The 14,297-nt window shown below is 53.5% G+C and overlaps 3 protein-coding genes across 4 annotated transcripts; 1 reads left to right on the forward strand and 2 right to left on the reverse strand.

Moving 5' to 3' along the window:
• Nucleotides 1-316: 316 nt before the first annotated feature.
• ATP6V0E2 (ATPase H+ transporting V0 subunit e2) lies at nucleotides 317-2,022 on the reverse strand. The gene is made up of 4 exons (XM_062580097.1): nucleotides 1,874-2,022; nucleotides 1,753-1,800; nucleotides 1,448-1,571; nucleotides 317-1,205 (listed from the first exon to the last, which is right to left on the reverse strand). Exons 1-3 carry the CDS (start codon nucleotides 1,975-1,977, stop codon nucleotides 1,478-1,480), a joined length of 246 nt encoding a protein of 81 aa, XP_062436081.1. The 5' UTR covers nucleotides 1,978-2,022; the 3' UTR covers nucleotides 317-1,205; nucleotides 1,448-1,477.
• A 222-nt stretch (nucleotides 2,023-2,244) lies between these two features.
• On the reverse strand, nucleotides 2,245-6,233 carry LOC134142506 (cytochrome c oxidase assembly protein COX15 homolog). Its single transcript, XM_062579615.1, has 9 exons — nucleotides 6,157-6,233; nucleotides 5,923-6,056; nucleotides 5,232-5,354; nucleotides 4,909-5,095; nucleotides 4,434-4,601; nucleotides 4,239-4,320; nucleotides 3,755-3,909; nucleotides 2,722-2,835; nucleotides 2,245-2,553 (listed from the first exon to the last, which is right to left on the reverse strand). The coding sequence occupies exons 1-9, from the start codon at nucleotides 6,223-6,225 to the stop codon at nucleotides 2,422-2,424; spliced, it is 1,164 nt and encodes a 387-aa protein (XP_062435599.1). The 5' UTR covers nucleotides 6,226-6,233; the 3' UTR covers nucleotides 2,245-2,421.
• Nucleotides 6,234-6,273: 40 nt separating this feature from the next.
• On the forward strand, nucleotides 6,274-11,202 carry CUTC (cutC copper transporter). 2 transcript variants are annotated; one of them, XM_062579616.1, is made up of 9 exons: nucleotides 6,274-6,359; nucleotides 6,649-6,720; nucleotides 6,815-6,874; nucleotides 7,243-7,452; nucleotides 8,355-8,390; nucleotides 8,789-8,922; nucleotides 9,640-9,667; nucleotides 10,069-10,174; nucleotides 10,763-11,202. In XM_062579616.1, the coding sequence occupies exons 2-9, from the start codon at nucleotides 6,651-6,653 to the stop codon at nucleotides 10,872-10,874; spliced, it is 756 nt and encodes a 251-aa protein (XP_062435600.1). In that variant the 5' UTR covers nucleotides 6,274-6,359; nucleotides 6,649-6,650; the 3' UTR covers nucleotides 10,875-11,202. The 2 variants fall into 2 exon arrangements, with proteins under 2 accessions (XP_062435600.1, XP_062435601.1); XM_062579617.1 differs by lacking the exon at nucleotides 6,274-6,359 and having other exon boundaries at nucleotides 6,586-6,720; nucleotides 10,049-10,174; nucleotides 10,763-10,849.
• The last annotated feature ends 3,095 nt before the right edge of the window (nucleotides 11,203-14,297 follow it).

The raw sequence follows: 14,297 nt of genomic DNA on the forward strand, positions 1-14,297 counted from the left end.
GGAAGTTGCTTTGGTAGCAGCTGCCCTCTGCACTTGAGCATGCAGCAGGGCTTGTGGTAGCAAGGGAAGCTCTGATCTAAATGAAACTGTTGCTGTGACTCTTAGAGGCAGCAGACCTTGATGTGCCCCCTACTTCCACCTGAGACAAGGAAGTCAAGAACAAAACAGACTATGCCCTGCTGGCTGTATCTGCCTCTTCCTCTACCAGCTGAGGATCCCAGCAACAGCAGGGGTGGTGGTGGTGGGGGAATGTATCAGGATACAGCTTAAGACTGTTCCTTAGCCTCAGAGCAGTAAGTGACTACTGCCTCTAGCATCACTTACTACAAAATGATTTATTTCCACAACACAAGTTTATCATCAAACACAGACAAATAATAAATAAATACAGATTAATTATCTGATAAATAAAGGAAGAGATCTAGGGTACTACTTGATACTCAGTTCTTTCCCGAACATTAACACAGGCAAAAGGGTTAGTACCTATGCACTACTGCTTAAAGCTTACCGCTCAGGCAGGAGAAGACACAGCATCCCTTTATCTCTAATGTGAGCTGGCTGCCTGGCAGCAGACCTCCCTGCCCTACACCTGTACCATCTCCTCTTTCATGCTGAAGAAGGTCAACGTGCTCCTCCAGTGTCAGACCTCCCTTTTCCCACCAGCAGCCAGAACCTCTTTTAGCAAGGACTCCACTGCATGCCCAGGCTCCCACAGGGGACTGAACATAGAAAGGACACCATAGACTCCTGTCTTCTCATGCACAGGGGTAGCCAGGACCCACAGAGATGTGGGATCCTATAATAGGTTGGGAGGGGAGCAGGATTTCACAAAAGAGAGCCTAGGGCCTAGCAGACTGGAAGGATCATGGCAAGCACTGCAGACAGAAGGTACTGGCCGTCCACACGGACCTCTCCCTCCAGAAGACGACTCAGGCTGGTCAACATCACTGACTGCAGCACTTGGCCAGCTGTTGGGCTCTCTCCCAGGTACCATGGGTGTACAGGGCCTGGCTCATGAGGGCAGGCCCTGCACAGCTTGTGCCCTCAGGCCTGGCAGGAGTCCTGCCTGCCATGGCTGAGGGCCCAGCTGCTGCTGTGTCCAGTTGCAGTGCTCAGGGGTGCTGGGGCAGCAGGTCCAGCTGGAGGCCCAGCACCGCTGGGGGCTGCCTGCTACAGGAGGGCAGGGGCTGGAGCAGCAGCAAGACCTGGTGAAGGGGAAAGATGAGGTGTTAGCACTGAGCTGTGCTCACATAAAACCCCCCACACCTCGAGCCCAGCAGGCTCGGGGGAAGCGCTTGCTTCGCACAGGCCTGGTGCAGAGCCAGCCACCCGGACCGGGAGCAGTTCACCACGACGTGCAGAAGCCGCAGCAGCTCCCTCCCCAGCCGGACGCGCGCAGCAGAGGGGGGACGCGCGGCCACCCCGCGCCGGCCCTCTGCCCACTCACGGCGGCGGGGGTCCGCGTCCAGGCGCCGGCTCACTCCCAGAGAAAGCGCACGTACCAGATGGTCTCGTTCTTCAGCTGCGGCCCGAACAAGGGGTTGGCCTGCGCCAGGATGGCGATGAGCCAGCTGCAAAGGGACCCGCGCCGTGAGCGAGCCCCGGCCGCACGGCACGAGAGGCCCCGTGCCGGGGACCGGCGCCGCCGGCCTGGCGGGAGGGGCCCCGACAGCGGCCGGTTCGGGGGCCGGTGCCCCGGGGAGCCGCTCGGGCCGGGCGGCCCGGGGGTGTCGGGCGCGGCGCGGTACTCACAAGAGGTAGCAGCACACGGCGGTGGTGACCAGCATGGTGATGATCACCCTGCGGAGACACCGGCGTCAGCCCCGGCGCGCCGCCGCCGCCGCGGCCCCCCGCCCCGCGGCCCCCAGCTCACCCGCGGTTGGGCCCCTTGGGCACGAACCAGGGCGCGGCGACGCCCACGAGCCCCCAGAAGGCGGAGAAGAGGACGAGCGGGAGCGCGAAGCTGTGCGCCGTCATGGCCGCCGCCGCCGCCGCCGCACCGGCCGCCACCGCCGCACCGGCCGCCGCCGCCCTCTGCCGCACCGAGCGGCCAATCCGCGAGCGCCCCGCCGCAGCGCCGGCCCCGATTGGCTACCTCGCGGCAGAGCGGCGTGACGCCACCGCGGCGCCCGCCGCCGCCGCCAGGGAGCGCTGCAGGGAGCCGCCAGCCCCGCGCCGCCGCCGCCGCCGCCGCGGGCAAGGGCAGCCCCGCCCCGCCGCGCCACGCAGGACGACACGGGCAGCTGTGGAAAACTCGTTTATGTGACAGCGTCTGCCCTCGCGACGGTCCCCGGTGCCCCCTCTGCGCAGCCCCTCGGGGAGGGGGGCCCGCCCGGCTGGCCCCCCCCGGCGGTGCCCCTCGGGGAGGGAAGGGCTCTCCGTGGCGGCGCTGCAGCCTCTTGCCATTGTGCCCCAGCGCGGTTACTTGGGGACCCGCCGGAGCTCGCTCATGAGCCACAGCGCCACGCTGAGCAGGGCCAGGGAGCCCGACTGGTGGGTGGCAGCCAGAGGTGTCGGCACATACAGCAGCAGGGTGCTGATGCCCAGGCCCACCTGCCAAGAAAGAAGAAGCGGTAAAGGCAGCTGTAAAACCGATGTATGCCCCGCCAAAGCACAGCACAGAAACCAGTCCAGCTTCCCACCCTCCAGCTCAGACTGTGCACACAGCATGGTGGGGCCTCGGGTCTGGGCAGCTCCAGGCTTCTGGGGCAAAAACTGTACCTGCATGCATGCCACAGCTAGCAAGGAAGTCACTGCCATCCTGGTCCTGCGAGGAAGTGGGATCTTCCGCGAGAAGAGGTACAGCGCTGTGACAGCTGTCATTGAGGCAATGCCCTAAAGAAGGAAGCAAGTTTGGAACAGGCAGGAGAAACAGCCACCTTCCAAGAGCAGTTCAAAGAAAGTATGTGCAGATGCCTTTGACTGCATCTTCCATACAGGAAGAAGAAAAGTTGTTCTGTAAGCAACACTTAACTATAGAAATATATTAATGGCCATAATCAAATCTTGGAGCTTCTGTGACCTGCTAAGTTAACGACCCTGAGGTCTAAGGCTATTGAGAGTTCCATTTTCCCCAAATTAATGCCTTATTTTCCAATACTTTTTCCCAATTTAAGTCATCATGGATTATTTCTATCCTCACCCCATCCATCACCTTGTCAATTACAGGTAGAAGCCATCACCAGAAAAATCAATCTCGTTATCACCACTCAGCTATAAATTACCAACATAATCTCATTCTGCACATCACCCCATAGGATTCCTCCTCTAAATCACTTAATCCTTCTTTTCAGTCTTAAAAATGGCTTAGTCTACAGCAGTGCCACTCTTAAATATCTGGATTGCTCTAAGTAGCTGAGATATTTTCACAGGAAACTATAGATGTAAAGCATCCCAAGTGTTCAGAAATGCTAGAGAAAGCAGATAGCACTAAGATTTCCAGCTTTTATTCCAACCAGTATCTCCAAGCATTTCAGTAGTGAGGGCTACCATGATCTGTAGCTCATGTGTAATGGAAAATGAAGCACAAAATCAAGCATGTAACTTGGGAAGGAAGGAAACTTCCTTAAAAAAAGACCACTTTGAAAAACAGAAGTGCTAGCCTTCCTCTTTCCAGAGGAAAGACGTTTGGTAACAAGCTCTCAGGGTGCCCTGAATGTCACTCCTGCTGACAGAACCACAGCACAGAGAGGACAATCTAGCTGTAGGAGGCAACTAAGAGGAAGCTAGAGCATAGCAGGAAGATGGCACTTACCAGGATTCTGTGATCAAACTGTACAGTTGTAGGATTCTCAAAGACATTTTTCAGCACGGGAGAGAAAGCAAGGAGATCATCAGGGATCCAGCGTTCCCCCATCTTGGGGAAAGAGTTGTACACAAGGCCAGCATCCAGCCCTGCCACAAAGGCACCTGCCATTCCAGAGCAGAGAAATCAGACTAGCAGACTGTGTACAGGTGACACCTTAGGCTGCATGGCTCTTTAATCCAGCCTGACTCAAGAATTCGGCTCGATTTTGTATTTCTTTCAGAAGCATACACATAACTTGGGGTAATATGTAGACCATAAGCAGCATCCCCACCTGCCCAGGAAAGACTAGCAGGGAAGGTTCTTGCATGCAAGTTCTCCGGAAAGAGTAAGTTTTCTCCAGAGAATATGATAAGGTTCCTCAGAGTCCTTGTCAGATCAGAAGAAATACAAGACAAAGAGCCTTGGGATGGGACAGCACTAAGAGTCTTACCTGAAAGAGCAGTAAGAAAAATGAGAGCTGTAGTGCCATGAGCAAATTGTCTCAAGCGGAGCAGCTGGTGGGTCTCAGGTAACTAAAATACGTGAAAAGAACCAAAGTAAAGAACTTCCTGCGTTTAAGTCTTGTAAGCCCTGTGTTTGATTTTTTTTACTGCTCTACTTTTGATCTGGACACTCCACTACATACCTTGTGTTGTGGGAGCAGCAAAGACAACCCTGTCCATAGACTAGCAGAATAAAGAACCAGTGCAGAGCCGAGATGTGCTGCAAGACGGTACTGACTGACCCGAGGAATGTCATAAGAATCTGGCTTCTCTTCCAGTCCGCTTTTGACCATGTACCATCCCAGCAATCCCTGCCAAAACAACCCGAGGGCAGGCATGAGGGCCACTGAGGGCCAAGAGCTAGCTCCCCTACCTACTATACAGCCTCTCGCATCACAAAGAAATGTCAGTAAAGAACCCTTTATATCTGTATCAGCACAGAAAGAGCAGCAGTGACCGCTGCGATCAGGTAATCATTAGCGGCAAAATCTTCTACCTTTCAACACGAGCCCACCTAAACCCTCACAACCTCCCCTGTCTTAGCTATTGTCCACCAGAAAACATTCATGGGAGATACTGTCCCTGTCATAAACCCCTTCAGCTGTAGGGTGCTCTTACCTGAAAGCAGACAAGCCCACAGAGCGCAAGAACGCAGCCCTTCATGGGGCGGCTCAGCCAGCCCTTTCTCCAGAAGTACACAGCAGGTAGAATATAGGCCAGACCCACAACACGACCCCACATACGATGCGAATACTCCATGTACCAGATGAACTTGAATTCTGTCAGTGTCATATCGTGATTCAGGCTGTTACAGACATTAAAATGAGACTTCTTAATACAGCAGTCCCACTTCACAGTTCCCAGGACCAGGATCATTTTCCTCAGAAAAAGGAAATGTTACTGCTGGCTGAGAGGAGTCAGAGATCAGTTTCTTCACTCACATTTTGAATTCTGGAAATTGCTGGTATTTTTGGAACTCAGCCTCCCACTCCTGTTGCGTCCTGGGGGGCTTCATCCCTTTCACCAGGTGCCAGTCAACCATAGACAGGCCTGATTCTGTCAGTCTAGGAGAAGACAGAGACACATGCAGACACAATTCACTCCCAGCTGGCATGCAGCTCTACTGAGCTGGAATGAGAGCTGCTAGCTGTGCTTTTATAACCAAGCTTTAAACACAGAAACAGGATTGGGGAGCCTGTGAACAATCAAGTAACCTAAAACAACCAACTACATATGAGAACGTGACTCCTAACTAGCACCAATACATTGTGGCCATTTTCTGCTCTGCACTCGCAGTCTTAGGCCACGATGTCTGCTCGCTTCCAGAGCTGTTCGGCACTACAGGCAGGAGAAGAGCAAACAGAAAACCTCTCTCACGGGCTCACCTGCCAGCAGGCACCTGCGCGACAGAGGAGCGCGATAGGGAGCAAACAGCAGTGGCAGGGCAGTGCCCCAACGCTGCCACTGCCCGAGCGAGGATACCGGGAGGGGAGGCCGAGAGCAGCGACCGGAGCGCAGCAGCCACACGGCTCCCACCGCGATCACCTCCGCCGGCCCCGCAGAGGGCGACGGCACCGGGGTGCAGCGCCGCTCTGCGCAGGGCCGGGAAGGGGGCGGCCGGGCCGCTCTCACCTGGTGACACCGCCCAGCACCACAGCGCCCGCCACGGTGCCGCTGCAGACGAGCAGCCACCGGCCCACGGCGCGCGGGGCGGCGGCGGCGGCCTGGGGCACCGCCTGCTGCAGGAGCCGCCACCGGGGCCATCGCTGCGGAGACAGACAGGCATCAGCGGGGCGGGCCGAGGCGAGGCAGGGGGTGCGCGCCGCGCCGCGCCCGGAGCCGCCGCCGCCCCCTCCCCGCCCGCACCTCAGCAGCGGCGCCGCCGCCGCCCGCGGACAGCAAGAGCCGCGCGCCGCTGCGCGCCGCCCGCAGCATCCCCCAGTGACCCCGGAAGTGGCGCGCCGCACCGGAAGTCGGGCAAGCACTTCCGGACACCCCTGGGCGTCACCATGACAATCTGCGGCACGTGACCGAGAGCCAGCAGCGACCCCCGCGCGCCGCGAGCGCAGGTGAGGGCGCGTGCGAGGCGGGGGCGGGGCCCTGGCGGGGGCGGGGCCGCGGGGGGCGGGGCTTGCGCCGCCGCGCGCCGGTCCGGTGCCCGCCCCCCCGCCCCCGGCGCGCGTCTCCTCCCCTCCCCCGCCCGCCCTCGCGCCCGCGGGCGGAGCGGGCCCGGGCCGCTGAGGCGCGAGACCGGAAGCGCGGGCGGGGCGTGCGCCGGAAGTGGGCAGCGGCGCGGCGGCGCGCGGGCCGGGTGGCGGCCATGGGCGGCGGCGGCCTCACCGCGGCGCTCTCCCCCAGGCATGGACGATGGCTTCCTCATGGAGGTGTGTGTGGACTCGGTGGAGTCCGCCGTGAACGCGGAGCGCGGAGGTAAGGCCGCGGCGGCGGCGGCGGCGGCGGCGGCGGGTCCCCCCCGTGGCGGCGGCGGCGGCGGCCGCCCCGGTGCTGACGTGCCTCTCCGCAGGTGCCGGCCGGATCGAGCTGTGCGCGGGCCTCGTGGAAGGAGGGACCACCCCCAGCATGGGTGAGCCTCGCCGCCCCGGGCCCGGGCCCGGCCCCCGGCCCGGCCCCCTTCGCGGCGCCGTTCGGCTCTTCCCCGCTCTGCCCTCGGGGCCCGCGCGCCCCGGCTGCTCTCGCCTCCCCGCCGCGCCTGTCAGCCCCGGCCGGCCCCTTCCTCCTGCCCGTTTCCCTCCCCACGGCCCCACCAACGTGGCTCCCGCCGCCCTCCCCGCTGTGAGCCAGGGGCTCCTGTTTCAGCGTGAGCCCCCCGCGCCCCCGGCTCCTCTCCCTGCCGCCCCGAGCTAGCCCCAAACCTGCCCTAGGAGTCCATCCCCCTCGGCTCCCTCCCACTTACTGGGCACTGAGCTGCTCCTCTCCCTGCTTGTCCCCCAGGGCTGCTGCAGGTGGTGAAGCAATGTGTGCGAGTCCCTGTGTTTGTGATGATCCGACCTCGCGGGGGTGATTTTCTCTACTCGGACCGTGAGGTGGAAGTGATGAAAGCTGATATTCGCCTGGCCAAGCTGCATGGGGCCGATGGGCTGGTATTTGGGGCTCTCACGGAGGATGGGCGCATTGATACAGAGCTCTGCACAGCCTTGCTGGGTAAGAGTGTCCCCAGCCATGAACGCTGCTCCGAGCTCAGTGGGATATTGTCATTACTTTGAATAACAGTGGTAGTTCTGTGCTGCTCTGTCTGATGATGCTAAAAGATGCTGTGTAGGGTGCTTTGGTCTTCAGCCCTCATCTCTAAGGCCTTGCCTTCTTTCTCCAGCCTCTCCCAGTTTCCCATATTGTCATACTTTAAACACGTCAAATAGGTAAAGAGTTTTGCAGGTTAAATGCTGCTGTCTCAAGCAATTTGCACAGAGTTTGAAGCCACCTAGGACATAAGAGTAGGGTTTAAGAAGGAGCAATGCTCAGGTGAGCTGCATTTGGGAGACCAGCGTATTTTGTTTTCGGATTTTCTCCATTCTCCTTGTTCTTTTCACTTTGTTCTTTTTGTGGTGTCCCTACTACAGATGTCTAGAATGTGTCTATCTTAGCCTTTGGCCTTGTGGGTTGCTGGCAAATCACGTTAAATTTTTCTTTTCATGTATCCAATGAGAAAGCAGGAAAAATAAACTCCTGTCTTCAAAGAGCGCTGGTCTAGTTCCTTCCCCAGCTAGATGAGACGGCTTTTGTGCCTTCTTCCTGTAGAGAAAGACAGCTCTGGAGAGACTGGGGGTCCTGCATGATCCAGATATAGTGAGGGGTGTTTAGATGTTGCTCATTAAGGAATCAAAATTTGATACTTCTCTAAAGGCAGAGTAATACTTTCCCACCTAAGAGCCGTGACGGACAGGAGCAGCTGCAGCCTTGTTGCTCCTCTTCTTGTATTGTCTTCTGAGCTCCCCAGGAAGAGCCCAGGAAGCCTTTGCCCTCTTTCATCTCCTGTCGTTTTTCAGTTCTAGCACAAGAGACTCTCAGTACTGGGCCTCACTGACCATATACTTTGTTAATTGCAGCTGTTTGCCGTCCTCTGCCAGTCACCTTTCATCGAGGTGAGTTGCCTCACCTTAGCATGGCCCTGGCCAGGGAAGAGTGGGGTTGGGAGGGAACTGGCATTTGGCCCTTCTGTGGGAAGGGATGAGCTGTCCATGTTCTGCAAGGGCAGGCCCATGCCTGAGCTATTCTCCCAGGAGGGAGAGGGCCCACGAGGGTGCAGACTTCGTAGATGTGTTGCTGCCCAGGGTGGGAGGTGAGGAGTAAGTGTCCGAGGAACTGAGCTCTGTGTCCGTGCTGCTGCCTTGAGAAGGTGCATGACGGTGAGGAGCTGTGGCTCTGCAGAGATTGCCAACTGTGAGAAAGACGCTTTCTGCTTCCTGGGCTCCTGAGCTGGCTGGGGAACGGGTTGAATGATGAGCTGATTGATTTCTGAGCTGTTCTGTTGGTCTTTCAGCCTTCGACATGGTTCATGACCCCCTGGTAGCACTGGAGACCCTGATTTCTCTGGGGTTTGAGCGGGTGCTGACCAGTGGCTGTGACAGCTCTGCGCTGGAGGGCTTGTCCTTAATTAAGAGACTTACTGAGCAGGTAAGTATTGTCTGTGCTGCTCTGGGTTACCTTGGCTGCTTCCTGCGCATAGCCTGGAGGCAGCTCCTTTACAGAAGCCTTCATTTCTGTAAGGAAACTTCTGTCAAGGAGCACTTACCCTCCTTCCCTGGCTCAGGTTACTCTTTTCCTACAGCATCTGTGCAGGCTGAAACCCTGAAGTCTTCTACAGCAAAGCCAATTGGGCTGTTCTTGCTCTCAGACTGGGAGGAAGGAGGCTTGGTTTGAGCTTAGGTTCCGCTTTGGCCTATGCTATGGCACCTGCTTTGGTCCCTGCTTTGGGACAATAGCATCCATGTGAGCTGTCCCTCAGAGCCATGGTCCTTAGAAACTTGCTTGGCTGGAAACCTGCTGCTGTGGGTAACCAATACAAACAGCAAGGTCCCTGCTGTGGTCTCACAGCTCGTATTAGGAAAACAGAACATACGCACCTGAGAAGTAGCCAGATGGGACAGAGAGGTAGGAGGAAATGGTAACAAGTTGTCTGAGCTGTAGCTTCAAAATTTTTTCTACTTTTCCTTGTAAAACATGAGTAGCACAGAAAAAATAAGTGAGAGTGCTTGAATCATGAGTACAGTGACATGTATGAGCTTGCTGAAGTTGCTGCGGGTTTTTTGCTACCTCCTGACTCTCTGTGTATGGTCAAATAGAGATGGAGCGATGTGCCAATATCACTAACATGCTGTTGTCCTCTTTCAGGCGAAGGGCAGGATCGTGGTAGTGCCAGGTATGTCTTTGTCATGTGTAGCAGGTCCAATAGTCTATGGCTCCCACTTCCCACTCTCTCACCTTGAGGCATACTGTCTGATCTGTCTTTCTGAGCCCAGTTCCCAGGAGGACGTGCTCCTGCTGTGGTGTGAGTAAAGGCCACATGGTTGGCTGGGAATGGCAGAGCCCTGCAGCTGCTCTTCCTTGGAGGTTTTAGAGACAGTTGTAGATTTATGGGAGAAGCCAAAGCTGCTCCTGACTCTCTTCAGTTGCCTGAGTCTTTGTGGTCCCAAGGGTTATTTTTCCCTGTCAGTCTAGGTAGTGTTTTTCTTTAGGGCCTAGATCTAAATGGGTAATGCCAGGGATGTGACAGCTGCTTTTTGTGCTGTGTGTGACATAGATGGGGATTCTTCCTGCCAGGGGGTGGCATCACGGAGCGCAACCTGCAGAGGATTCTGGAAGGCTCCAGTGCTTCTGAGTTTCACTGCTCTGCTCGTTCAGTCCGGGACTCAGGGATGAAGTTCAGGTAATGGAGTATTTTTTACTGACAGAAGTGTATGGTGGAAAAGCTGGATTAATATGAAACGAGTTTGCAGAAGAGGCATAAATTCCCAACTTCTTGCTGGATGCTAATTGTTCTTCTGTTGTGGCTGGGATCATGATGCCTGGCTCTGTATTCTGCAGTTCATAAACCCAGCGGTGCTCATCATCTGGACATGTGAATTCCATGCAGGTCGAGATCCCTGGGGCATTTCTTCCAGTTCAGCTGCCCTGGGGCTTGTGAGTGCACTTATGTGGCACTTGGTAGGACAGGTTCTGGTATTGCTACCTCAGAGCTGTAACACTGGTGTGTGGCATTTGGGAGACCTGTGGGATGTACCATTGTGAACGGCGGGAAATGGCTTACGTTTGTCCAAGGTCTGCACTGGGTTTCCATTGATGCTGGTGCCTCTTGTTGGATTACCCTTCTTTCTCTTTCTGCCTTATCTTTGGTCTGAGATCACATCAGCAGGTTCTCTAGCCTCTGCTGAGACTAGAGGAGATAGTGGGTGTTCCTTAGTGTATCTAACAGTCTGTATCACCTGCAGATAGTAATTGGTCATTTTTTCAACAGAAATCTGAACGTTGCCATGGGAGCGTCCTTCTCTGCCCCTGAATACTCCATAAAGGTGGCAGATGTGGCCAAAGTGAGGACCCTGAACGCAATTGCAAAGAACATTCTGTAGGGGAAGGCACCATGCTGGGACAAGAGCACTGAGATTCCAGAGTCTTCCCTGCTATATGGACAGATGGGTACTGCTTCCATCCTCAGGCTGTGGAGGACATCAACTAGGTGACGAAGCCTGACATCTCTTCCCTTGGCTTTCCCTGAATGATCAGTCCCTGGCCTGGAGACTTAAGTTGGCCATTTTATTCAAAGGACTCATTCCTGGATGTTGTGGCAACAAGCTATTCAGCAGCATTTGGGGAGGAAGGGAGCTGAGCAACAAGGGGGACTGGACTGTTTAGCACTGCATGTGATTGTCAAATAAACACTGCAGCAGCTGCTCCCTCTTGCTGTGTTTGTTTTGTTTTGTTTTTTACAGGTAGGACTGTGTGGTCTATGTCGCATAGCCTAGTACAGTATGCTTTGATGTCAGATCTAGATATATACTGTGAATGGAGAAATTCTGATGGACTCATCTGTGTGACATGGGACAGTTTGCACAGAGAAGAGAAACATTCCCCAAGAACAAGGTAATAGCAAACAAGTATTGAGCTAAATACATGAATCAAACCGTGGGCTCAGGAAAGTCAGAGGTGCCTCAGTGCAGCTGAGCAGAGGCAAGAGGCAGACAAGGTGGCACTGAAATAGTCAGACCCCCTATCACACCAGAATAGAAAACAGTCACGTCCAAAATGCTAGAAAACAATGGCTGCTGTGGTCAGCCAGTATGACAGCTGGAAGCTGGAAACCCAGTGGCAGCAAGGTAGAGAGAAGCACATCTAAACTGTCTCTCTTCATATGTGAAGGTGATAAACACATCAGGTTTTCATGGAGAGGAGTTTCTAACTGGCTGATTAGGTGAGCTAGTTGTGAGGCATTGTGGGCTATGGTGTGTGAGGGCTTCCGGTGGGATGGGCGTATGTTGGGATTTCTGTGGAATACAAGGTACTTTTTCTCAGAGAGCTTCCAGCTCCTTAATATGAAACACAGATTATCTGCTCATGCTCCGGACAGTGCTTAGGGGAGTATAGCTTCCTAATCAGAAGCATAGCCTTAGGCTCATTGCAGTTATCTTGCAGAATAGCTGATGAAAGATCTGAGCAGTGTCTGAGTAGTCTGTTAAAAGTCAGGAACCATGGAGGTCTAGATATAGAGCATCTGTAATCTTGCAGCCTACTCTTATTTCTCATAAGATCCACAAAGCTGTAGAGAATCCCCCTGACAGGGAAGAGTTGTAGGCCCTCTTAGGAAGAGAAAGATGGGACAGATTTGTGTGCCCACCTTGACAATACAATATAGTCTGTGAGAATGTACAGCAGGATGTAATGTTTGACAAGGTAGCAGCAGCATTTGACACCTTAAATGGAATCAGGTCATTTTAAAACCTGCAACCAAAAGAACAGACCACAGCTCTTCAGCTCAGAGAGTACTTCCACCTTTTCACATGAATCCATCAGAGAGATGTCAGTGTCTCCCAAAACACGTGCCTCAGGAACATCCTAGGTATGACTGAAATGTAAGAAGTGCTAAGATTTATTGGAGTCTAGCATTTCTTGGCTTCCAAAGCTGCCTAGAAAATGAAAGAGAAAATTACCTGGAACATGGGTTAGAAATGGGACTAAGCCTTCCGCTGTGGTGAGACTTTAGCTCTGTAGAAATGGGTACAAAGGGGCTATATAAAGGAATTACTGCTGAACAATGGTCAGAGAAAATATATGATACTTCTCAACGTGGGGCTTGTGAAGGGAATGCCAGCTCAGTGTGGGTGTTAGTGCTTCTTTCAGTCATTACTGATGTGCAGTCAGTAGTATTCAAACTTAGAGGAGGAAATTATTTAATTGGTGGTAAAAATCAGTCAAATCTATGTGAATTGATGTGAGAGTTCATGGCTTATGTTGTGAGAGTTCATGAGTCATGAAGGTGATCAAGATACCTGTAACTCAATGAACATGAAAGTTCTGCTGACACAGTATGCCAGTAAACAAATAGTTGGGGTTTCTCCCATTTATGTAAAGTTAAAAAAAGAAAAAAAAACTTTTGAACTTAAATGAGATCATAGAAGAGCAAAAGTAGAGAAATGAACTCCTTGGAATCAGAGATCAACAGCCAAGGCTCAACTAACTTGTAATTTGCATTGTAGAAGCTTGCATCCTGGACCAGACCCTCAGAAAGGTAGGCATGAAGCAATGCTTGCTTTTGAAAACTTCAGTTTAAAGGTGGGATATGACAGATGGGTAAAGACAAAGGAACACAGGGAAACTGTGTGCTACTGGTTAAAACAGATCTCACCAGAGCGATTGGCTTGGCCCTGGTGAATGTTTTATAGGTATTGTAAAAAATGAAAGGTTGCGGAAGGAGTTGAAGGACAGCGAAGTGCAGGTGTTTAGGAGGAGTATGTCCCAGGCATCAGGGCAGAGAGAAAGGAAGTATGGATGTGCTTGTTTCCAACAGTAAGGATGGCTGCGTCCTGAGCTGAGGAGTCCGCCTCAGCTCTGAGTAAGAGATCAAAGAATGGGTGAGGGTAGTGACATACATTGAAAGAAAGACAAGGGATGGGACAGAGCATTGCCATTAAATAGGGAGATGATAATAGACCAAGTGACAGGCTAAGAGAGCTCTTGGCAGCAGCGTTCCAGGTGGATATGAGCAAGGCCATGAGCAGGAATGCCTGTGCCAGTGAGTAGAACTAAGCTTGTGAGAAACGAAGACCTCTTTAAAGATTGCATTTGTGAAGGTGAATGGGGAAGACAAAATCTCAGTTATTGTACCAAAATAACAGGAAAAAGTGGTAAGATTTAGGTACAGCCTGGCTGGATACTAGATCTGAAGAACTATCCCATTCTAGAGGTCAGGTTGTGGCTTGGACTGAAAGAATAGACCAGTATATGGACCATGAAGTAAAGGCAGAAATGTGGTCATAGCTCTCAGAGATCATGTCAGCACTCTGGATGGAGAAGAGCCTGAGGGAGTAACTGCTCCATTCAGTTGTTTCTTGTCTAATACATCAGACTGCTGCTTTTGTCAGCAGTGTATTGGCTCTGGCCTGGAGGGCCCAGGACCTAGGACAGCTTTGTTTGCAAAAATAAAAGTAAATTTAATCATTCAAGCTGATAATAATTAACCAATGAGCCCTTTGTATTATCATGTCTTTGGACTTCAGACCTTCCTCTGCTCTTGATAGCAAGGGGATTATTCCTGAGCAATTACTCATTTAATCACCTTTGACTTCTGAGCAACATAGTAATGGTATTAGCCATGAGACAGCAGAATTCTGCCACCACCCTACCCCCATCTACCCCTTTTACCTGCTGCTTATCTAGAGCTTGCATGACCATCTACCCCCTTTACCTACTACTTATCTAGAACCTGCATGACAAATCAAACTACACCAGCCCCTACTCCCTCCCCTCTGCCATTCTAAGCTGCAGGGTGACAATTTAGT

This window comes from Rhea pennata, chromosome 7, assembly GCF_028389875.1.
Source record: "Rhea pennata isolate bPtePen1 chromosome 7, bPtePen1.pri, whole genome shotgun sequence".
NCBI lineage: Eukaryota > Metazoa > Chordata > Aves > Rheiformes > Rheidae > Rhea > Rhea pennata.